Source organism: Chiloscyllium punctatum, chromosome 35 (genome assembly GCF_047496795.1).
Source record: "Chiloscyllium punctatum isolate Juve2018m chromosome 35, sChiPun1.3, whole genome shotgun sequence".
Taxonomy (NCBI): Eukaryota; Metazoa; Chordata; class Chondrichthyes; order Orectolobiformes; family Hemiscylliidae; genus Chiloscyllium; species Chiloscyllium punctatum.
Genome location: NC_092773.1, coordinates 23,278,905 through 23,302,002, shown reverse-complemented (window position 1 = coordinate 23,302,002; position 23,098 = coordinate 23,278,905). Strand labels below are relative to the sequence as shown.

The window sequence follows — 23,098 nt, the reverse complement described above, 5'->3', positions numbered from 1 at the left end:
CACACATGGCGCTGACTTCTCTTCTGTGTCGACACCCGCAGGGCGAAGAAGCCAAGAACATTCCGGGAGAATCGGTGAGGGAGGAGCAGTTCACCGACGAAGATGGCAACCTGGTGACGAAGAAAGTAATGACACGGGGACCCCCTCGCATATGCGAGTCGCCCTGGGGGTGGCGGGGGGGGTGGGGGGGGGATTTAAAACCAAGCTCACCGTTGGCTCGGGAGGAAACCGTCAGGTCAAGTGAAGGCGCCAGGGAGCGCGTCCCTGCAGCGTCGGGGCGGTAAAGCAACGCCATCTCCCCGTGCGGTTCCCTTGGTTGAACCCAGCGCCTGTTCCCTGGTTTTGGCCCCCAGTCCGACGGAGGGGGACGGGTTGAAGAGGGAGGCGTTCTTTATAATGCAGCCTGCCAGCGCGAGGTGTTCCAGCGACCGTCTGTTTCAGTGTCTGCCCCTGTGCATTGTGGGCAAGTAGGGGGGGGGCGGGGAGGCAATGCCGAGGGTGAGGGCCAATCCGAACCGGGAGGTGTCTGTCCCGTGGAGTTCCCTGGCTTGGTCTGCCCTTCCCAGATGGCTGCTTCCCTTTGAGGGATGGAAGGCAAAACGGCCCGATGACCCTGTTCTGTGAACTACAGTCGGACTGAGAGTCAGACTGTTCAGAGCGCACCCTTCCCATGTTCCTGTGAACTACAGTCAGACTGAGAATCAGACTGTTCAGAGCGCACCCTTCCCATGTTCTGTGAACTACAGTCGGACTGAGAATCAGACTGTTCAGAGCACATCCCTTCCCATGGTCTGTGAACTACAGTCGGACTGAGAGTCAGACTGTTCAGAGCGCACCCTTCCCATGTTCTGTGAACTACAGTCGGACTGAGAGTCAGACTGTTCAGAGCGCACCCTTCCCATGTTCTGTGAACTACAGTCGGACTGAGAATCAGACTGTTCAGAGCGCACCCTTCCCATGTTCTGTGAACTACAGACGGACTGAGAATCGGACTGTTCAGAGCGCACCCTTCCCATGTTCTGTGAACTACAGACGGACTGAGAATCAGACTGTTCAGAGCGCATCCTTCCCATGTTCTGTGAACTACAGTCTGACTGAGAATCAGACTGTTCAGAGCGCACCCTTCCCATGTTCTGTGAACTACAGTCGGACTGAGAATCAGACTGTTCAGAGTGCATCCCTTCCCATGTTCTGTGAACTACAGTCGGACTGAGAGTCAGACTGTTCCGAGCGCACCCTTCCCATGTTCTCTGAACTACAGTCGGACTGAGAGTCAGACTGTTCAGAGCGCACCCTTCCCATGTTCTGTGAACTACAGTCGGACTGAGAATCAGACTGTTCAGAGTGCACCCTTCCCATGTTCTGTGAACTACAGTCGGACTGAGAATCAGACTGTTCAGAGCGCATCCCTTCCCATGGTCTGTGAACTACAGTCGGACTGAGAATCAGACTGTTCAGAGCGCACCCTTCCCATGTTCTGTGAACTACAGTCAGACTGAGAATCAGACTGTTCAGAGCGCACCCTTCCCATGTTCTGTGAACTACAGTTGGACTGAGAATCAGACTGTTCAGAGCGCATCCCTTCCCATGGTCTGTGAACTACAGTCGGACTGAGAATCAGACTGTTCAGAGCGCACCCTTCCCATGTTCTGTGAACTACAGTCAGACTGAGAATCAGACTGTTCAGAGCGCACCCTTCCCATGTTCTGTGAACTACAGACGGACTGAGAATCAGACTGTTCAGAGTGCACCCTTCCCATGTTCTGTGAACTACAGTCAGACTGAGAATCAGACTGTTCAGAGCGCACCCTTCCCATGTTCTGTGAACTACAGTCGGACTGAGAATCAGACTGTTCAGAGCACATCCCTTCCCATGGTCTGTGAACTACAGTCGGACTGAGAGTCAGACTGTTCAGAGCGCACCCTTCCCATGTTCTGTGAACTACAGTCGGACTGAGAGTCAGACTGTTCAGAGCGCACCCTTCCCATGTTCTGTGAACTACAGACGGACTGAGAATCGGACTGTTCAGAGTGCACCCTTCCCATGTTCTGTGAACTACAGTCGGACTGAGAATCGGACTGTTCAGAGCGCACCCTTCCCATGTTCTGTGAACTACAGTTGGACTGAGAATCAGGCTGTTCAGAGCGCACCCTTCCCATGTTCTGTGAACTACAGTCGGACTGAGAATCAGACTGTTCAGAGCGCATCCTTCCCATGTTCTGTGAACTACAGTCTGACTGAGAATCAGACTGTTCAGAGCGCACCCTTCCCATGTTCTGTGAACTACAGTCGGACTGAGAATCAGACTGTTCAGAGCACATCCCTTCCCATGGTCTGTGAACTACAGTCGGACTGAGAGTCAGACTGTTCAGAGCGCACCCTTCCCATGTTCTGTGAACTACAGACGGACTGAGAATCGGACTGTTCAGAGTGCACCCTTCCCATGTTCTGTGAACTACAGTCGGACTGAGAATCGGACTGTTCAGAGCGCACCCTTCCCATGTTCTGTGAACTACAGTTGGACTGAGAATCAGGCTGTTCAGAGCGCACCCTTCCCATGTTCTGTGAACTACAGTCGGACTGAGAATCAGACTGTTCAGAGCGCATCCTTCCCATGTTCTGTGAACTACAGTCTGACTGAGAATCAGACTGTTCAGAGCGCACCCTTCCCATGTTCTGTGAACTACAGTCGGACTGAGAATCAGACTGTTCAGAGTGCACCCTTCCCATGTTCTGTGAACTACAGTCGGACTGAGAATCAGACTGTTCAGAGCGCATCCTTCCCATGTTCTGTGAACTACAGTCGGACTGAGAATCAGACTGTTCAGAGCGCATCCTTCCCATGTTCTGTGAACTACAGTCGGACTGAGAATCGGACTGTTCAGAGCGCACCCTTCCCATGTTCTGTGAACTACAGTTGGACTGAGAATCAGGCTGTTCAGAGCGCACCCTTCCCATGTTCTGTGAACTACAGTCGGACTGAGAATCAGACTGTTCAGAGCGCATCCTTCCCATGTTCTGTGAACTACAGTCGGACTGAGAATCGGACTGTTCAGAGCGCACCCTTCCCATGTTCTGTGAACTACAGTTGGACTGAGAATCAGGCTGTTCAGAGCGCACCCTTCCCATGTTCTGTGAACTACAGTCGGACTGAGAATCAGACTGTTCAGAGCGCATCCTTCCCATGTTCTGTGAACTACAGTCTGACTGAGAATCAGACTGTTCAGAGCGCACCCTTCCCATGTTCTGTGAACTACAGTCGGACTGAGAATCAGACTGTTCAGAGTGCACCCTTCCCATGTTCTGTGAACTACAGTCGGACTGAGAATCAGGCTGTTCAGAGCGCACCCTTCCCATGTTCTGTGAACTACAGTCGGACTGAGAATCAGACTGTTCAGAGCGCATCCTTCCCATGTTCTGTGAACTACAGTCGGACTGAGAATCGGACTGTTCAGAGCGCACCCTTCCCATGTTCTGTGAACTACAGTTGGACTGAGAATCAGGCTGTTCAGAGCGCACCCTTCCCATGTTCTGTGAACTACAGTCGGACTGAGAATCAGACTGTTCAGAGCGCATCCTTCCCATGTTCTGTGAACTACAGTCTGACTGAGAATCAGACTGTTCAGAGCGCACCCTTCCCATGTTCTGTGAACTACAGTCGGACTGAGAATCGGACTGTTCAGAGTGCACCCTTCCCATGTTCTGTGAACTACAGTCGGACTGAGAATCGGACTGTTCAGAGCGCACCCTTCCCATGTTCTGTGAACTACAGTTGGACTGAGAATCAGGCTGTTCAGAGCGCACCCTTCCCATGTTCTGTGAACTACAGTCGGACTGAGAATCAGACTGTTCAGAGCGCATCCTTCCCATGTTCTGTGAACTACAGTCTGACTGAGAATCAGACTGTTCAGAGCGCACCCTTCCCATGTTCTGTGAACTACAGTCGGACTGAGAATCAGACTGTTCAGAGCACATCCCTTCCCATGGTCTGTGAACTACAGTCGGACTGAGAGTCAGACTGTTCAGAGCGCACCCTTCCCATGTTCTGTGAACTACAGACGGACTGAGAATCGGACTGTTCAGAGTGCACCCTTCCCATGTTCTGTGAACTACAGTCGGACTGAGAATCGGACTGTTCAGAGCGCACCCTTCCCATGTTCTGTGAACTACAGTTGGACTGAGAATCAGGCTGTTCAGAGCGCACCCTTCCCATGTTCTGTGAACTACAGTCGGACTGAGAATCAGACTGTTCAGAGCGCATCCTTCCCATGTTCTGTGAACTACAGTCTGACTGAGAATCAGACTGTTCAGAGCGCACCCTTCCCATGTTCTGTGAACTACAGTCGGACTGAGAATCAGACTGTTCAGAGCACATCCCTTCCCATGGTCTGTGAACTACAGTCGGACTGAGAGTCAGACTGTTCAGAGCACATCCCTTCCCATGGTCTGTGAACTACAGTCGGACTGAGAGTCAGACTGTTCAGAGCGCACCCTTCCCATGTTCTGTGAACTACAGTCGGACTGAGAGTCAGACTGTTCAGAGCGCACCCTTCCCATGTTCTGTGAACTACAGACGGACTGAGAATCGGACTGTTCAGAGCGCACCCTTCCCATGTTCTGTGAACTACAGACGGACTGAGAATCGGACTGTTCAGAGCGCACCCTTCCCATGTTCTGTGAACTACAGACGGACTGAGAATCGGACTGTTCAGAGTGCACCCTTCCCATGTTCTGTGAACTACAGTCGGACTGAGAATCGGACTGTTCAGAGCGCACCCTTCCCATGTTCTGTGAACTACAGTTGGACTGAGAATCAGGCTGTTCAGAGCGCACCCTTCCCATGTTCTGTGAACTACAGTCGGACTGAGAATCAGACTGTTCAGAGCGCATCCTTCCCATGTTCTGTGAACTACAGTCTGACTGAGAATCAGACTGTTCAGAGCGCACCCTTCCCATGTTCTGTGAACTACAGTCGGACTGAGAATCAGACTGTTCAGAGCACATCCCTTCCCATGGTCTGTGAACTACAGTCGGACTGAGAGTCAGACTGTTCAGAGCGCACCCTTCCCATGTTCTGTGAACTACAGTCGGACTGAGAGTCAGACTGTTCAGAGCGCACCCTTCCCATGTTCTGTGAACTACAGTCGGACTGAGAATCAGACTGTTCAGAGCGCACCCTTCCCATGTTCTGTGAACTACAGACGGACTGAGAATCGGACTGTTCAGAGCGCACCCTTCCCATGTTCTGTGAACTACAGACGGACTGAGAATCGGACTGTTCAGAGTGCACCCTTCCCATGTTCTGTGAACTACAGTCGGACTGAGAATCGGACTGTTCAGAGCGCACCCTTCCCATGTTCTGTGAACTACAGTTGGACTGAGAATCAGGCTGTTCAGAGCGCACCCTTCCCATGTTCTGTGAACTACAGTCGGACTGAGAATCAGACTGTTCAGAGCGCATCCTTCCCATGTTCTGTGAACTACAGTCTGACTGAGAATCAGACTGTTCAGAGCGCACCCTTCCCATGTTCTGTGAACTACAGTCGGACTGAGAATCAGACTGTTCAGAGCACATCCCTTCCCATGGTCTGTGAACTACAGTCGGACTGAGAGTCAGACTGTTCAGAGCGCACCCTTCCCATGTTCTGTGAACTACAGTCGGACTGAGAGTCAGACTGTTCAGAGCGCACCCTTCCCATGTTCTGTGAACTACAGTCGGACTGAGAATCAGACTGTTCAGAGCGCACCCTTCCCATGTTCTGTGAACTACAGTCAGACTGAGAATCAGACTGTTCAGAGCGCACCCTTCCCATGTTCTGTGAACTACAGTCGGACTGAGAATCAGACTGTTCAGAGCACATCCCTTCCCATGGTCTGTGAACTACAGTCGGACTGAGAGTCAGACTGTTCAGAGCGCACCCTTCCCATGTTCTGTGAACTACAGTCGGACTGAGAGTCAGACTGTTCAGAGCGCACCCTTCCCATGTTCTGTGAACTACAGTCGGACTGAGAATCAGACTGTTCAGAGCGCACCCTTCCCATGTTCTGTGAACTACAGACGGACTGAGAATCGGACTGTTCAGAGCGCACCCTTCCCATGTTCTGTGAACTACAGACGGACTGAGAATCAGACTGTTCAGAGCGCATCCTTCCCATGTTCTGTGAACTACAGTCTGACTGAGAATCAGACTGTTCAGAGCGCACCCTTCCCATGTTCTGTGAACTACAGTCGGACTGAGAATCAGACTGTTCAGAGTGCATCCCTTCCCATGTTCTGTGAACTACAGTCGGACTGAGAGTCAGACTGTTCCGAGCGCACCCTTCCCATGTTCTCTGAACTACAGTCGGACTGAGAGTCAGACTGTTCAGAGCGCACCCTTCCCATGTTCTGTGAACTACAGTCGGACTGAGAATCAGACTGTTCAGAGTGCACCCTTCCCATGTTCTGTGAACTACAGTCGGACTGAGAATCAGACTGTTCAGAGCGCATCCCTTCCCATGGTCTGTGAACTACAGTCGGACTGAGAATCAGACTGTTCAGAGCGCACCCTTCCCATGTTCTGTGAACTACAGTCAGACTGAGAATCAGACTGTTCAGAGCGCACCCTTCCCATGTTCTGTGAACTACAGTTGGACTGAGAATCAGACTGTTCAGAGCGCATCCCTTCCCATGGTCTGTGAACTACAGTCGGACTGAGAATCAGACTGTTCAGAGCGCACCCTTCCCATGTTCTGTGAACTACAGTCAGACTGAGAATCAGACTGTTCAGAGCGCACCCTTCCCATGTTCTGTGAACTACAGACGGACTGAGAATCAGACTGTTCAGAGTGCACCCTTCCCATGTTCTGTGAACTACAGTCAGACTGAGAATCAGACTGTTCAGAGCGCACCCTTCCCATGTTCTGTGAACTACAGTCGGACTGAGAATCAGACTGTTCAGAGCACATCCCTTCCCATGGTCTGTGAACTACAGTCGGACTGAGAGTCAGACTGTTCAGAGCGCACCCTTCCCATGTTCTGTGAACTACAGTCGGACTGAGAGTCAGACTGTTCAGAGCGCACCCTTCCCATGTTCTGTGAACTACAGACGGACTGAGAATCGGACTGTTCAGAGCGCACCCTTCCCATGTTCTGTGAACTACAGACGGACTGAGAATCGGACTGTTCAGAGCGCACCCTTCCCATGTTCTGTGAACTACAGTCGGACTGAGAATCGGACTGTTCAGAGCGCACCCTTCCCATGTTCTGTGAACTACAGTTGGACTGAGAATCAGGCTGTTCAGAGCGCACCCTTCCCATGTTCTGTGAACTACAGTCGGACTGAGAATCAGACTGTTCAGAGCGCATCCTTCCCATGTTCTGTGAACTACAGTCTGACTGAGAATCAGACTGTTCAGAGCGCACCCTTCCCATGTTCTGTGAACTACAGTCGGACTGAGAATCAGACTGTTCAGAGCACATCCCTTCCCATGGTCTGTGAACTACAGTCGGACTGAGAGTCAGACTGTTCAGAGCGCACCCTTCCCATGTTCTGTGAACTACAGTCGGACTGAGAGTCAGACTGTTCAGAGCGCACCCTTCCCATGTTCTGTGAACTACAGTCGGACTGAGAATCAGACTGTTCAGAGCGCACCCTTCCCATGTTCTGTGAACTACAGACGGACTGAGAATCGGACTGTTCAGAGCGCACCCTTCCCATGTTCTGTGAACTACAGACGGACTGAGAATCGGACTGTTCAGAGTGCACCCTTCCCATGTTCTGTGAACTACAGTCGGACTGAGAATCGGACTGTTCAGAGCGCACCCTTCCCATGTTCTGTGAACTACAGTTGGACTGAGAATCAGGCTGTTCAGAGCGCACCCTTCCCATGTTCTGTGAACTACAGTCGGACTGAGAATCAGACTGTTCAGAGCGCATCCTTCCCATGTTCTGTGAACTACAGTCTGACTGAGAATCAGACTGTTCAGAGCGCACCCTTCCCATGTTCTGTGAACTACAGTCGGACTGAGAATCAGACTGTTCAGAGCACATCCCTTCCCATGGTCTGTGAACTACAGTCGGACTGAGAGTCAGACTGTTCAGAGCGCACCCTTCCCATGTTCTGTGAACTACAGTCGGACTGAGAGTCAGACTGTTCAGAGCGCACCCTTCCCATGTTCTGTGAACTACAGTCGGACTGAGAATCAGACTGTTCAGAGCGCACCCTTCCCATGTTCTGTGAACTACAGACGGACTGAGAATCGGACTGTTCAGAGCGCACCCTTCCCATGTTCTGTGAACTACAGACGGACTGAGAATCGGACTGTTCAGAGTGCACCCTTCCCATGTTCTGTGAACTACAGTCGGACTGAGAATCGGACTGTTCAGAGCGCACCCTTCCCATGTTCTGTGAACTACAGTCGGACTGAGAATCGGACTGTTCAGAGCGCACCCTTCCCATGGTCTGTGAACTACAGTCGGACTGAGAGTCAGACTGTTCAGAGTGCACCCTTCCCATGTTCTGTGAACTACAGTCGGACTGAGAGTCAGACTGTTCAGAGCGCACCCTTCCCATGTTCTGTGAACTACAGTCGGACTGAGAATCAGACTGTTCAGAGCGCACCCTTCCCATGTTCTGTGAACTACAGTCTGACTGAGAATCAGACTGTTCCGGGCGCACCCTTCCCATGTTCTGTGAACTACAGTTGGACTGAGAATCAGGCTGTTCAGAGCGCACCCTTCCCATGTTCTGTGAACTACAGTCGGACTGAGAATCAGACTGTTCAGAGCGCATCCTTCCCATGTTCTGTGAACTACAGTCTGACTGAGAATCAGACTGTTCAGAGCGCACCCTTCCCATGTTCTGTGAACTACAGTTGGACTGAGAATCAGGCTGTTCAGAGCGCACCCTTCCCATGTTCTGTGAACTACAGTCAGACTGAGAATCAGACTGTTCAGAGCGCATCCTTCCCATGTTCTGTGAACTACAGTCTGACTGAGAATCAGACTGTTCAGAGCGCACCCTTCCCATGTTCTGTGAACTACAGTCGGACTGAGAATCAGACTGTTCAGAGCACATCCCTTCCCATGGTCTGTGAAATTCAGTCGGACTGAGAGTCAGACTGTTCAGAGCGCACCCTTCCCATGGTCTGTGAACTACAGTCGGACTGAGAGTCAGACTGTTCAGAGCGCACCCTTCCCATGTTCTGTGAACTACAGTCGGACTGAGAGTCAGACTGTTCAGAGCGCACCCTTCCCATGTTCTGTGAACTACAGTCGGACTGAGAATCAGACTGTTCAGAGCGCACCCTTCCCATGTTCTGTGAACTACAGACGGACTGAGAATCGGACTGTTCAGAGCGCACCCTTCCCATGTTCTGTGAACTACAGACGGACTGAGAATCGGACTGTTCAGAGTGCACCCTTCCCATGTTCTGTGAACTACAGTCGGACTGAGAATCGGACTGTTCAGAGCGCACCCTTCCCATGTTCTGTGAACTACAGTCGGACTGAGAATCAGGCTGTTCAGAGCGCACCCTTCCCATGTTCTGTGAACTACAGACGGACTGAGAATCGGACTGTTCAGAGCGCACCCTTCCCATGTTCTGTGAACTACAGACGGACTGAGAATCGGACTGTTCAGAGTGCACCCTTCCCATGTTCTGTGAACTACAGTCGGACTGAGAATCGGACTGTTCAGAGCGCACCCTTCCCATGTTCTGTGAACTACAGTTGGACTGAGAATCAGGCTGTTCAGAGCGCACCCTTCCCATGTTCTGTGAACTACAGTCGGACTGAGAATCAGACTGTTCAGAGCGCATCCTTCCCATGTTCTGTGAACTACAGTCTGACTGAGAATCAGACTGTTCAGAGCGCACCCTTCCCATGTTCTGTGAACTACAGTCGGACTGAGAATCAGACTGTTCAGAGTGCATCCCTTCCCATGTTCTGTGAACTACAGTTGGACTGAGAATCAGACTGTTCAGAGCGCATCCTTCCCATGGTCTGTGAACTACAGTCGGACTGAGAATCAGACTGTTCAGAGCGCACCCTTCCCATGTTCTGTGAACTACAGACGGACTGAGAATCGGACTGTTCAGAGCGCACCCTTCCCATGTTCTGTGAACTACAGACGGACTGAGAATCAGACTGTTCAGAGCGCACCCTTCCCATGTTCTGTGAACTACAGACGGACTGAGAATCAGACTGTTCAGAGTGCACCCTTCCCATGTTCTGTGAACTACAGACGGACTGAGAATCAGACTGTTCAGAGTGCATCCCTTCCCATGTTCTGTGAACTACAGTTGGACTGAGAATCAGTCTCGAATACTTGTGTGTGTGTCTGTATGTATCTGTGTGTGTGTGTGTCTCTCTGTCTGTATGTGTCTGCCTGTCTGTGTGTCCGTGTCAGTCTGTCTGTGTCTGAGTCCCCAGCTCTGCTGAGGGAGAGTGGGAATGGGAGCCGGGATTCTGGGAGGAGACTCTGAGAGGGAGCAACACCTTCCTGGAGCCTGTACCTTTTCTGGACAGATGAGTGTGAGGGAATGTCTTGCTGAAGCCCCAGGGAGCTTCCCGGCCAATGGGTTAGCAGGGTGGGATGGTTTGGGAAGTGTAGCCACGGTGATGATGACAGCGTGCTCACACCAGGGGATGGACCCCACCTTTGTCTTCCCCTGCAGATTGTTCGGAAGGTGGTGCGGAGGGTAACTCCAGCCGAAGGGAAGGAGGAGACAGTGGAGATACTGCACCAGGAGCCAGCGGCCTCGGAAAACCAGCCAGACAACTTGGCAAAGTATGGAGTGTTTGTGCGGGACTCCACCAGCAGGAAGGTAACGCTGTCCTCCATAGGCCGGGCACGGGTACACACCTGATACACACTGCCGACTGTGAGGGGCGGGTCTCATTGGGTGTCTGTCTGTGTGTGTGTGTGTGTGTACACAAATCACTGTGGGTGCGTGTGTCAGTCGGTCTGTGAGTGTGTGTGCATGACAGTCTGTGTGTGTGACAGTCTGCCTGTGTGTGTGAGTGCATCAGTCTGTGGGTGCATGTCTCTGTGTGAGACAGTCTGTGGGTGGGTGTCGATGTGTGCGTTAATCTCTGAGTTAGTGTCTGTGTGCGTTACTCCAGGTGTTTCTGTCTGTGCACCTGAACCTTGCTCTGTGTGTGTGTGTGTGTGTATGTGAATCTTGCTCTGTCTGTGTGTGTGTGTGTGAATCTTGCTCTGTCTGTGTGTGTGTGTGTACCTGAACTTTGCTCTGTGTGTGTGAATCTTGCTCTGTCTGTGTGTGTGTGTGTACCTGAACCTTGCTCTGTGTGTGTGTACCTGAACCTTGTTCTGTGTGTGTGTACCTGAACCTTGTTCTGTGTGTGTGTATATCTGAACATTGCTGTGTGTGTGTGTGTGTGTACCTGAACCTTGCTCTGTGTGTGTGTATATCTGAACATTGCTCTGTGTGTGTGTGTGTGTGTGTGTACCTGAACCTTGCTGTGTGTGTGTGTGTGTACCTGAACCTTGCTGTGTGTGTGTGTGTTTGTATGTACCTGAACCTTGCTCTGTGTGTGTGTGTGTGTGTGTGTGTACCTGAACCTTGCTGTGTGTGTGTGTGTGTTTGTATGTACCTGAACCTTGCTCTGTGTGTGTGTGTGTGTGTGTGTACCTGAACCTTGCTGTGTGTGTGTGTGTGTGTGTGTGTTTGTATGTACCTGAACCTTGCTCTGTGTGTGTGTGTGTGTGTGTGTGTACCTGAACCTTGCTGTGTGTGTGTGTGTGTTTGTATGTACCTGAACCTTGCTTTGTGTGTGTGTGTGTGTGTGTACCTGAACCTTGCTGTGTGTGTGTGTGTGTGTGTGTTGTATGTACCTGAACCTTGCTCTGTGTGTGTGTGTGTGTGTGTGTGTGTACCTGAACCTTGCTCTGTGTGTGTGTGTGTGTGTGTGTGTACCTGAACCTTGCTGTGTGTGTGTGTACCTGAACCTTGCTGTGTGTGTGTGTGTGTGTATATATCTGAACCTTGCTCTGTGTGTGTACCTGAACCTTGCTCTGTGTGTGTGTATGTGTATATATCTGAACCTTGCTCTGTGTGTGTGTACCTGAACCTTGCTCTGTGTGTGTGTGTGTGTGTATATATATCTGAACCTTGCTCTGTGTGTGCGTATGTGTGTGCGTGTGTGTGGGTGTGTGTGTGTGGGTGAGTTTGTGTGTGTGTGTGTGTGGGTGTGTTTGGAATCACCTTTTTCTCTGTCCTCCATGCTGTGTGTCTTCTCCATTGTGATTGACTCTCTTTTCCCATTCATTCTCTGTGACCGTCTGTCTGTGCTGTCGGGAATCTCTTGTCTCCAATGTCTCAATGCTCAGCTGACAGAGAGTGACAGTGCCTTGTACCCTGAGTGGATTCATGGCCGAATGGGTGCACAGATTGTGAAGAGAATCAGCTCCCGAGGAGCTCCGTCACTGCCGTGATTTAGGGACGGTGCCACAAGGTAACTGCAGTGTGACGGCAGTGTGACCTGACCTTGACTGACTGACAAGATTCTTGCCCCTTGCTGACGCTGGGAGTACCATTGGGAGGGGGTTTCCACCTGGTAGTGACCGACACTGCGCCCCTCCAGGGCTCGCCCCGTGAAGCTGCGTCTCTGCAGCTGTCAGGGCTGGGAGTCCCCCTCTGGGGGGGGATCTCTGACCCAACCATCCCGTCCAACCGTCCAGCTCCTGCAGTGTGTTGGCTGTGGGCCGGAACGCCTTCATTCATCAAGGTTTCTGAAGTCACCCCCCCCCCCCCCGCCCCAACCGACGTTTCCCCTCGCTCCGACATCCCCAGCGTCTCCCTGTCTGTGTGCGCGGTGGACCTGACCCTCCTTCCTCAACCGCACGGCTACACCGTGCGACCGAGCCCCACACAGTGGCCAATCTGCCCGTCAGCTCTGCTCCTCCATTCACCGATGCTGCTGTCCGTAACCCCCCACTTCCCTGCTGATTCGAAAATCTCCCCGCCTTCCTGGGGAACACCCGTGACGAGCCGAGATTCGAGTGGTGCTGGAAAAGCACAGCAGGTCAGGCCGCGTCCACACAGCAGGAGAATCAGGAACGTGTGAAGAATTCAGTGATTCGCTGGCCTCAGAGAGAGCGGGAGAGAAGGGATTTCCCCTCGCCTGTCTCTCTCTGTTAAACGTCCCACTCCCGACTCACAGAACCTCTGGTTGCCAACTCTCCCAGGACTGGAAACAGCTTGTTGAATGTTTCCCCTCTTCGGGATCACGCACGTTCCACTGAGGTCTCCTGTCGCTCTCCCACAGTCACCCGGGTAACAGACCCAACCAACTTCACCTCAGGGAAACCTTTACAGGGAGACCCTTTCAGCTGTGTGTTCTACCCAACAGGGTACTGATCTCTCTCTCTCTCTCTGTGTGTGTGTGAGTGAGGAGTCAGGGCTGAGCTGGGGGGGGAGAGAGAGAGAGAGAGGAGCACTCCATCAGCCCCAGAGCAGCATTCTGTTTTGAGAGGGACTGAACAGTCAAGTCTGGCTGAAGGAGATGACACTGTGTTTCCCCCACTGAGCATCACAGTCAGATAACATCTCCCCTTTGAACATCCTTTCAGCTCTGCGTTGCAATGACTGTTGTACTGGATTTGTTCATGTCTGATTTGAAAGCAGAGAGCAGTTGGGGGGGGGGGTGGTGAGCTGTTCCTCAGGGGCCCAGACGCTCCCCAGGGAGTTACTGACAGCATTGGGCCCGATCACTCACTCTGACAGCAGCGATCCCATTTACCGTCCTCCCCCCAGATCCGGTGCCCGAAATCCCAGCGAGGGCAGCGCTTTGGGAAGGTGAAGCCGGTGCCTCTGCCTCCCTGGAGAGCTGTGGGGGGGGGGGGGGGGGGGGGGGTGGGTCAGGAACACTGCCTCCTGCTGACCCCTCCAGGTTGGGATCACCTTTGAGATCCAGCTGACGCCCTCCGGCCCACATCAGGCAGTCCCTTCTCCTGTAGCCAGCCTGCCCCGACCAGGCGGGGGAGAGAGAGGGAGGGAGAGCGAGGGAATCTGAGCCAGGCTGGAGTCCCCCTCCTCCCCCCTCCCCCCTCCCCTGCATTTGGGGCTCTAGCAAGGTTCAGTGCTAACTGCTGGGGAGCTCCCTCACTCTGGCCTCTGAGAGGCATTTGCTGACCGTCAAGGCCTCTCTTTGTGGTTGCGGTTGGGGGGGTGAGGGTCCTCAGCGATTCCAAGACTCCACGCTTCACGCTGACAACCATCTCCATCCCGAAAGTCAGCTTGCTCTCCCCCAGCACCGTGGTCCGGCTGAAATCAAACTGAACTGTCAGGGCGTCCCCCCCACAAACGTTCCCTCCGTCCCTCACCCGTCCCGTCTCCACCCGGCTCTGCCACACCACCTGAGTTTCTCCAACATTCGCTGCCTGTCTCCCGGGCGTCTGACAGGGACTCCCTGCTCCCACCGCAACACCCCCACTCCCCCACCTTCAACTGAACCATCAAGGTGTCCAGCTCCCCAGTGCACAGTGTAGCCAGTGTCACTGGGCCCCCCGGTGTTGAGGGAGTCTCTGGGCCCCCCGGTGTTGAGGGAGTCTCTGGGTCCCCCGGCTCTGGGCCCCGGTGTTGAGGGACTCTCTGGCCCCCGGTGTTGAGGGAGTCTCTGGGCCCCGGTGTTGAGGGAGTCTCTGGGCCCCGGTGTTGAGGGAGTCTCTGGGCCCCCGGTGTTGAGGGAGTCTCTGGGCCCCCGGTGTTGAGGGACTCTCTGGGCCCCGGTGTTGAGGGAGTCTCTGGGCCCAGTGTTGAGGGAGTCTCTGGGCCCCAGTGTTGAGGGAGTCTCTGGGCCCAGTGTTGAGGGAGTCTCTGGGGCCCGGTGTTGAGGGAGTCTCTGGGCCCCCCGGTGTTGAGGGAGTCTCTGGGCCCCCCCGGTGTTGAGGGTGTCTCTGGGCCCCCCGGTGTTGAGGGAGTCTCTGGGTCCCCCGGTGTTGAGGGAGTCTCTGGGCCCCCCGGTGTTGAGGGAGTCTCTGGGCCCCGGTGTTGAGGGACTCTCTGGCCCCCGGTGTTGAGGGAGTCTCTGGGCCCCGGTGTTGAGGGAGTCTCTGGGCCCCGGTGTTGAGGGAGTCTCTGGGCCCCCCCGGTGTTGAGGGAGTCTCTGGGCCCCCGGTGTTGAGGGAGTCTCTGGGCCCAGTGTTGAGGGAGTCTCTGGGCCCCCCCGGTGTTGAGGGAGTCTCTGGGCCCAGTGTTGAGGGAGTCTCTGGGCCCAGTGTTGAGGGAGTCTCTGGGCCCCGGTGTTGAGGGAGTCTCTGGGGCCCGGTGTTGAGGGAGTCTCTGGGCCCCCCGGTGTTGAGGGAGTCTCTGGGCCCCCCGGGGTTGAGGGAGTCTCTGGGCCCCCCGGTGTTGAGGGAGTCTCTGGGCCCCGGTGTTGAGGGAGTCTCTGGGCCCCGGTGTTGAGGGAGTCTCTGGGCCCCGGTGTTGAGGGAGTCTCTGGGCCCCCCGGTGTTGAGGGAGTCTCTGGGCCCCGGTGTTGAGGGAGTCTCTGGGCCCCCGGTGTTGAGGGAGTCTCTGGGCCCAGTGTTGAGGGAGTCTCTGGGGCCCGGTGTTGAGGGAGTCTCTGGGCCCCCGGTGTTGAGGGAGTCTCTGGGCCCCGGTGTTGAGGGAGTCTCTGGGCCCCAGTGTTGAGGGAGTCTCTGGGCCCCGGTGTTGAGGGAGTCTCTGGGCCCCGGTGTTGAGGGAGTCTCTGGGGCCCGGTGTTGAGGGAGTCTCTGGGCCCCGGTGTTGAGGGAGTCTCTGGGCCCCGGTGTTGAGGGAGTCTCTGGGCCCCCCGGTGTTGAGGGAGTCTCTGGGCCCCGGTGTTGAGGGAGTCTCTGGGCCCCCGGTGTTGAGGGAGTCTCTGGGTCCCCCGGTGTTGAGGGAGTCTCTGGGCCCCGGTGTTGAGGGAGTCTCTGGGCCCCCGGTGTTGAGGGAGTCTCTGGGCCCCGGTGTTGAGGGAGTCTCTGGGCCCCCGGTGTTGAGGGAGTCTCTGGGCCCCCCGGTGTTGAGGGAGTCTCTGGGCCCCTATGTTGAGGGAGTCTCTGGGCCCCGGTGTTGAGGGAGTCTCTGGGCCCCAGTGTTGAGGGAGTCTCTGGGTCCCCCCGGTGTTGAGGGTGTCTCTGGGTCCCCCGGTGTTGAGGGAGTCTCTGGGCCCAGTGTTGAGGGAGTCTCTGGGCCCCCCGGTGTTGAGGGAGTCTCTGGGCCCCGGTGTTGAGGGAGTCTCTGGGCCCCGGTGTTGAGGGAGTCTCTGGGCCCCGGTGTTGAGGGAGTCTCTGGGCCCCCCGGTGTTGAGGGAGTCTCTGGGCCCCGGTGTTGAGGGAGTCTCTGGGCCCCCCCGGTGTTGAGGGAGTCTCTGGGCCCCCCCGGTGTTGAGGGAGTCTCTGGGTCCCCCGGTGAGGAGGGAGTCTCTGGGCCCCCCGGTGTTGAGGGAGTCTCTGGGCCCCGGTGTTGAGGGAGTCTCTGGGCCCCGGTGTTGAGGGAGTCTCTGGGCCCCCCCGGTGTTGAGGGAGTCTCTGGGCCCCCCGGTGTTGAGGGAGTCTCAGGGCCCCGGTGTTGAGGGAGTCTCTGGGCCCCGGTGTTGAGGGAGTCTCAGGGCCCCGGTGTTGAGGGAGTCTCTGGGTCCCCCGGTGTTGAGGGAGTCTCTGGGCCCCCCCGGTGTTGAGGGAGTCTCTGGGTCCCCGGTGTTGAGGGAGTCTCTGGGTCCCCCGGTGTTGAGGGAGTCTCTGGGTCCCCCGGTGTTGAGGGAGTCTCTGGGCCCCGGTGTTGAGGGAGTCTCTGGGCCCCGGTGTTGAGGGAGTCTCTGGGCCCCCCGGTGTTGAGGGAGTCTCTGGGCCCCCCCGGTGTTGAGGGAGTCTCTGGGCCCCGGTGTTGAGGGAGTCTCTGGGCCCCGGTGTTGAGGGAGTCTCTGGGCCCCGGTGTTGAGGGAGTCTCTGGGCCCAGTGTTGAGGGAGTCTCTGGGCCCCGGTGTTGAGGGAGTCTCTGGGCCCCGGTGTTGAGGGAGTCTCTGGGCCCAGTGTTGAGGGAGTCTCTGGGCCCCCCCGGTGTTGAGGGAGTCTCTGGGCCCAGTGTTGAGGGAGTCTCTGGGCCCAGTGTTGAGGGAGTCTCTTGGTCCCCCGGTGTTGAGGGAGTCTCTGGGCTCCGGTGTTGAGGGAGTCTCTGGGCCCAGTGTTGAGGGAGTCTCTGGGTCCCCCGGTGTTGACCGAGTCACTGGGCCCCAGTGTTGAGGGAGTCTCTGGGCCCCCCGGTGTTGAGGGAGTCTCTGGGCCCCCCGGTGTTGAGGGAGTCTCTGGGCCCCGGTGTTGAGGGAGTCTCTGGGCCCCCCGGTGTTGAGGGAGTCTCTGGGCCCCCCGGTGTTGAGGGAGTCTCTGGGCCCCCCGGTGTTGAGGGAGTCTCTGGGCCCCCCGGTGTTGAGGGAGTCTCTGGGCCCCCCCGGTTTTGAGGGTGTCTCTGGGCCCCCCCGGTGTTGAGGGACTCTCTGGGCCCCGGTGTTGAGGGACTCTCTGGGCACCGGTGTTGAGGGTGTCTCTGGGCCCCGGTGTTGAGGGAGTCTCTCGGCCCCGGTGTTGAGGGAGTCTCTGGGCCCCGGTGTTGAGGGAGTCTCTGGGTCCCCCGGTGTGGAGGGAGTCTCTGGGCCCCGGTGTTGAGGGAGTCTCTGGGCCCCCCGGTGTTGAGGGAGTCTCTGGGCTCCGGTGTTGAGGGAGTCTCTGGGTCCCCCGGTGTTGACCGAGTCACTGGGCCCCAGTGTTGAGGGACTCTCTGGGCCCCCCGGTGTTGAGGGAGTCTCTGGGCCCCGGTGTTGAGGGAGTCTCTGGGCCCCCCAGTGTTGAGGGAGTCTCTGGGCCCCCCGGTGTTGAGGGAGTCTCTGGGCCCCGGTGTTGAGGGACTCTCTGGGCCCCGGTGTTGAGGGAGTCTCTGGGCCCCCCGGTGTTGAGGGAGTCTCTGGGGCCCGGTGTTGAGGGAGTCTCTGGGCTCCGGTGTTGAGGGAGTCTCTGGGCCCAGTGTTGAGGGAGTCTCTGGGTCCCCCGGTGTTGACCGAGTCACTGGGCCCCAGTGTTGAGGGAGTCTCTGGGCCCCCCGGTGTTGAGGGAGTCTCTGGGCCCCGGTGTTGAGGGAGTCTCTGGGCCCCCCGGTGTTGAGGGAGTCTCTGGGCCCCGGTGTTGAGGGAGTCTCTGGGCCCCCCCGGTGTTGAGGGAGTCTCTGGGCCCCCCCGGTGTTGAGGGAGTCTCTGGGCCCCGGTGTTGAGGGAGTCTCTGGGCGCCCCCGGTGTTGAGGGAGTCTCTGGGCCCCCCCGGTGTTGAGGGAGTCTCTGGGCCCCGGTGTTGAGGGAGTCTCTGGGCCCCCCCGGTGTTGAGGGAGTCTCTGGGCCCCGGTGTTGAGGGAGTCTCAGGGCCCCGGTGTTGAGGGAGTCTCTGGGCCCCGGTGTTGAGGGAGTCTCTGGGCCCCCCCGGTGTTGAGGGAGTCTCTGGGCCCCCCCGGTGTTGAGGGAGTCTCTGGGCCCCCCGGTGTTGAGGGAGTCTCTGAGCCCCCCGGTGTTGAGGGAGTCTCTGGGTCCCCCGGTGTTGAGGGAGTCTCTGGGCCCCCCGGTGTTGAGGGAGTCTCTGGGTCCCCCGGTGTTGAGGGAGTCTCTGGGTCCCCCGGTGTTGAGGGAGTCTCTGGGCCCCGGTGTTGAGGGAGTCTCTGGGCCCAGTGTTGAGGGAGTCTCTGGGTCCCCCGGTGTTGAGGGAGTCTCTGGGTCCCCCGGTGTTGAGGGAGTCTCTGGGCCCCGGTGTTGAGGGAGTCTCTGGGCCCCCCCGGTGTTGAGGGAGTCTCTGGGCCCAGTGTTGAGGGAGTCTCTGGGTCCCCCGGTGTTGAGGGAGTCTCTGGGCCCCGGTGTTGAGGGAGTCTCTGGGCCCCGGTGTTGAGGGAGTCTCTGGGCCCCGGTGTTGAGGGAGTCTCTGGGCCCCAGTGTTGAGGGAGTCTCTGGGCCCCCCCCGGTGTTGAGGGAGTCTCTGGGCCCAGTGTTGAGGGAGTCTCTGGGTCCCCCGGTGTTGAGGGAGTCTCTGGGCCCCGGTGTTGAGGGAGTCTCTGGGCCCCGGTGTTGAGGGAGTCTCTGGGCCCCGGTGTTGAGGGAGTCTCTGGGCCCAGTGTTGAGGGAGTCTCTGGGCCCCGGTGTTGAGGGAGTCTCTGGGCCCAGTGTTGAGGGAGTCTCTGGGCCCCCCCGGTGTTGAGGGAGTCTCTGGGCCCAGTGTTGAGGGAGTCTCTGGGCCCCCCGGTGTTGAGGGAGTCTCTGGGCTCCGGTGTTGAGGGAGTCTCTGGGTCCCCCGGTGTTCAGGGAGTCTCTGGGCCCCGGTGTTGAGGGAGTCTCTGGGCCCCGGTGTTGAGGGAGTCTCTGGGCCCAGTGTTGAGGGAGTCTCTGGGCCCAGTGTTGAGGGAGTCTCTTGGTCCCCCGGTGTTGAGGGAGTCTCTGGGCTCCGGTGTTGAGGGAGTCTCTGGGCCCAGTGTTGAGGGAGTCTCTGGGTCCCCCGGTGTTGACCGAGTCACTGGGCCCCAGTGTTGAGGGAGTCTCTGGGCCCCCCGGTGTTGAGGGAGTCTCTGGGCCCCGGTGTTGAGGGAGTCTCTGGGCCCCCCGGTGTTGAGGGAGTCTCTGGGCCCCCCGGTGTTGAGGGAGTCTCTGGGCCCCGGTGTTGAGGGACTCTCTGGGCCCCGGTGTTGAGGGAGTCTCTGGGCCCCCCGGTGTTGAGGGAGTCTCTGGGGCCCGGTGTTGAGGGACTCTCTGGGCCCCGGTGTTGAGGGACTCTCTGGGCCCCGGTGTTGAGGGTGTCTCTGGGCCCCGGTGTTGAGGGAGTCTCTCGGCCCCGGTGTTGAGGGAGTCTCTGGGCCCCGGTGTTGAGGGAGTCTCTGGGTCCCCCGGTGTGGAGGGAGTCTCTGGGCCCCGGTGTTGAGGGAGTCTCTGGGCCCCCCGGTGTTGAGGGAGTCTCTGGGCCCATTGTTGAGGGAGTCTCTGGGTCCCCCGGTGTTGACCGAGTCACTGGGCCCCAGTGTTGAGGGACTCTCTGGGCCCCCCGGTGTTGAGGGAGTCTCTGGGCCCCGGTGTTGAGGGAGTCTCTGGGCCCCCCGGTGTTGAGGGAGTCTCTGGGCCCCCCGGTGTTGAGGGAGTCTCTGGGCCCCGGTGTTGAGGGACTCTCTGGGCCCCGGTGTTGAGGGAGTCTCTGGGCCCCCCGGTGTTGAGGGAGTCTCTGGGGCCCGGTGTTGAGGGAGTCTCTGGGCTCCGGTGTTGAGGGAGTCTCTGGGCCCAGTGTTGAGGGAGTCTCTGGGTCCCCCGGTGTTGACCGAGTCACTGGGCCCCAGTGTTGAGGGAGTCTCTGGGCCCCCCGGTGTTGAGGGAGTCTCTGGGCCCCGGTGTTGAGGGAGTCTCTGGGCCCCCCGGTGTTGAGGGAGACCCTGGGCCCCCCGGTTTTGAGGGAGTCTCTGGGCCCCGGTGTTGAGGGACTCTCTGGGCCCCCCCGGTGTTGAGGGAGTCTCTGGGCCCCCCGGTGTTGAGGGAGTCTCTGGGGCCCGGTGTTGAGGGAGTCTCTGGACCCCGGTGTTGAGGGAGTCTCTGGGCCCCGGTGTTGAGGGAGTCTCTGGGCCCCCCGGTGTTGAGGGAGTCTCTGGGTCCCCCGGCTCTGGGCCCCGGTGTTGAGGGACTCTCTGGCCCCCGGTGTTGAGGGAGTCTCTGGGCCCCGGTGTTGAGGGAGTCTCTGGGCCCCGGTGTTGAGGGAGTCTCTGGGCCCCCGGTGTTGAGGGAGTCTCTGGGCCCCCGGTGTTGAGGGACTCTCTGGGCCCCGGTGTTGAGGGAGTCTCTGGGCCCAGTGTTGAGGGAGTCTCTGGGCCCCCCGGTGTTGAGGGAGTCTCTGGGCCCAGTGTTGAGGGAGTCTCTGGGGCCCGGTGTTGAGGGAGTCTCTGGGCCCCCCGGTGTTGAGGGAGTCTCTGGGCCCCCCCGGTGTTGAGGGTGTCTCTGGGCCCCCCGGTGTTGAGGGAGTCTCTGGGTCCCCCGGTGTTGAGGGAGTCTCTGGGCCCCCCGGTGTTGAGGGAGTCTCTGGGCCCCGGTGTTGAGGGACTCTCTGGCCCCCGGTGTTGAGGGAGTCTCTGGGCCCCGGTGTTGAGGGAGTCTCTGGGCCCCGGTGTTGAGGGAGTCTCTGGGCCCCCCCGGTGTTGAGGGAGTCTCTGGGCCCCCGGTGTTGAGGGAGTCTCTGGGCCCAGTGTTGAGGGAGTCTCTGGGCCCCAGTGTTGAGGGAGTCTCTGGGCCCAGTGTTGAGGGAGTCTCTGGGCCCCGGTGTTGAGGGAGTCTCTGGGGCCCGGTGTTGAGGGAGTCTCTGGGCCCCCCGGTGTTGAGGGAGTCTCTGGGCCCCCCGGGGTTGAGGGAGTCTCTGGGCCCCCCGGTGTTGAGGGAGTCTCTGGGCCCCGGTGTTGAGGGAGTCTCTGGGCCCCGGTGTTGAGGGAGTCTCTGGGCCCCCGGTGTTGAGGGAGTCTCTGGGCCCAGTGTTGAGGGAGTCTCTGGGGCCCGGTGTTGAGGGAGTCTCTGGGCCCCCGGTGTTGAGGGAGTCTCTGGGCCCCGGTGTTGAGGGAGTCTCTGGGCCCCAGTGTTGAGGGAGTCTCTGGGCCCCGGTGTTGAGGGAGTCTCTGGGGCCCGGTGTTGAGGGAGTCTCTGGGGCCCGGTGTTGAGGGAGTCTCTGGGCCCCGGTGTTGAGGGAGTCTCTGGGCCCCGGTGTTGAGGGAGTCTCTGGGCCCCCCGGTGTTGAGGGAGTCTCTGGGCCCCGGTGTTGAGGGAGTCTCTGGGCCCCCGGTGTTGAGGGAGTCTCTGGGTCCCCCGGTGTTGAGGGAGTCTCTGGGCCCCGGTGTTGAGGGAGTCTCTGGGCCCCCGGTGTTGAGGGAGTCTCTGGGCCCCGGTGTTGAGGGAGTCTCTGGGCCCCCGGTGTTGAGGGAGTCTCTGGGCCCCCCGGTGTTGAGGGAGTCTCTGGGCCCCTATGTTGAGGGAGTCTCTGGGCCCCGGTGTTGAGGGAGTCTCTGGGCCCCAGTGTTGAGGGAGTCTCTGGGTCCCCCCGGTGTTGAGGGTGTCTCTGGGTCCCCCGGTGTTGAGGGAGTCTCTGGGCCCCCCAGTGTTGAGGGAGTCTCTGGGCCCCCCGGTGTTGAGGGAGTCTCTGGGCCCCCCCGGTGTTGAGGGAGTCTCTGGGCCCCCCCGGTGTTGAGGGAGTCTCTGGGTCCCCCGGTGAGGAGGGAGTCTCTGGGCCCCCCGGTGTTGAGGGAGTCTCTGGGCCCCGGTGTTGAGGGAGTCTCTGGGCCCCCCCGGTGTTGAGGGAGTCTCTGGGCCCCCCGGTGTTGAGGGAGTCTCAGGGCCCCGGTGTTGAGGGAGTCTCTGGGCCCCGGTGTTGAGGGAGTCTCAGGGCCCCGGTGTTGAGGGAGTCTCTGGGTCCCCCGGTGTTGAGGGAGTCTCTGGGCCCCCCCGGTGTTGAGGGAGTCTCTGGGTCCCCGGTGTTGAGGGAGTCTCTGGGTCCCCCGGTGTTGAGGGAGTCTCTGGGTCCCCCGGTGTTGAGGGAGTCTCTGGGTCCCCCGGTGTTGAGGGAGTCTCTGGGCCCCGGTGTTGAGGGAGTCTCTGGGCCCCGGTGTTGAGGGAGTCTCTGGGCCCCCCGGTGTTGAGGGAGTCTCTGGGCCCCCCCGGTGTTGAGGGAGTCTCTGGGCCCCGGTGTTGAGGGAGTCTCTGGGCCCCGGTGTTGAGGGAGTCTCTGGGCCCCGGTGTTGAGGGAGTCTCTGGGCCCAGTGTTGAGGGAGTCTCTGGGCCCCGGTGTTGAGGGAGTCTCTGGGCCCCGGTGTTGAGGGAGTCTCTGGGCCCAGTGTTGAGGGAGTCTCTGGGCCCCCCCGGTGTTGAGGGAGTCTCTGGGCCCAGTGTTGAGGGAGTCTCTGGGCCCAGTGTTGAGGGAGTCTCTTGGTCCCCCGGTGTTGAGGGAGTCTCTGGGCTCCGGTGTTGAGGGAGTCTCTGGGCCCAGTGTTGAGGGAGTCTCTGGGTCCCCCGGTGTTGACCGAGTCACTGGGCCCCAGTGTTGAGGGAGTCTCTGGGCCCCCCGGTGTTGAGGGAGTCTCTGGGCCCCCCG

The 23,098-nt window shown here is 58.3% G+C and overlaps 1 protein-coding gene across 1 annotated transcript in view; it reads left to right on the top strand.

The window, feature by feature from the left end:
* Window positions 1-23,098, top strand: part of ank1a (ankyrin 1, erythrocytic a) — a 42,690-nt gene that overhangs the window by 3,775 nt on the left and 15,817 nt on the right. Inside the window, 3 exon segments of the mRNA XM_072554374.1 lie at window positions 42-125; window positions 10,662-10,811; window positions 12,338-12,462. Coding sequence (XP_072410475.1) covers window positions 42-125; window positions 10,662-10,811; window positions 12,338-12,442 — 339 coding nt within the window. The 3' untranslated portion in view covers window positions 12,443-12,462.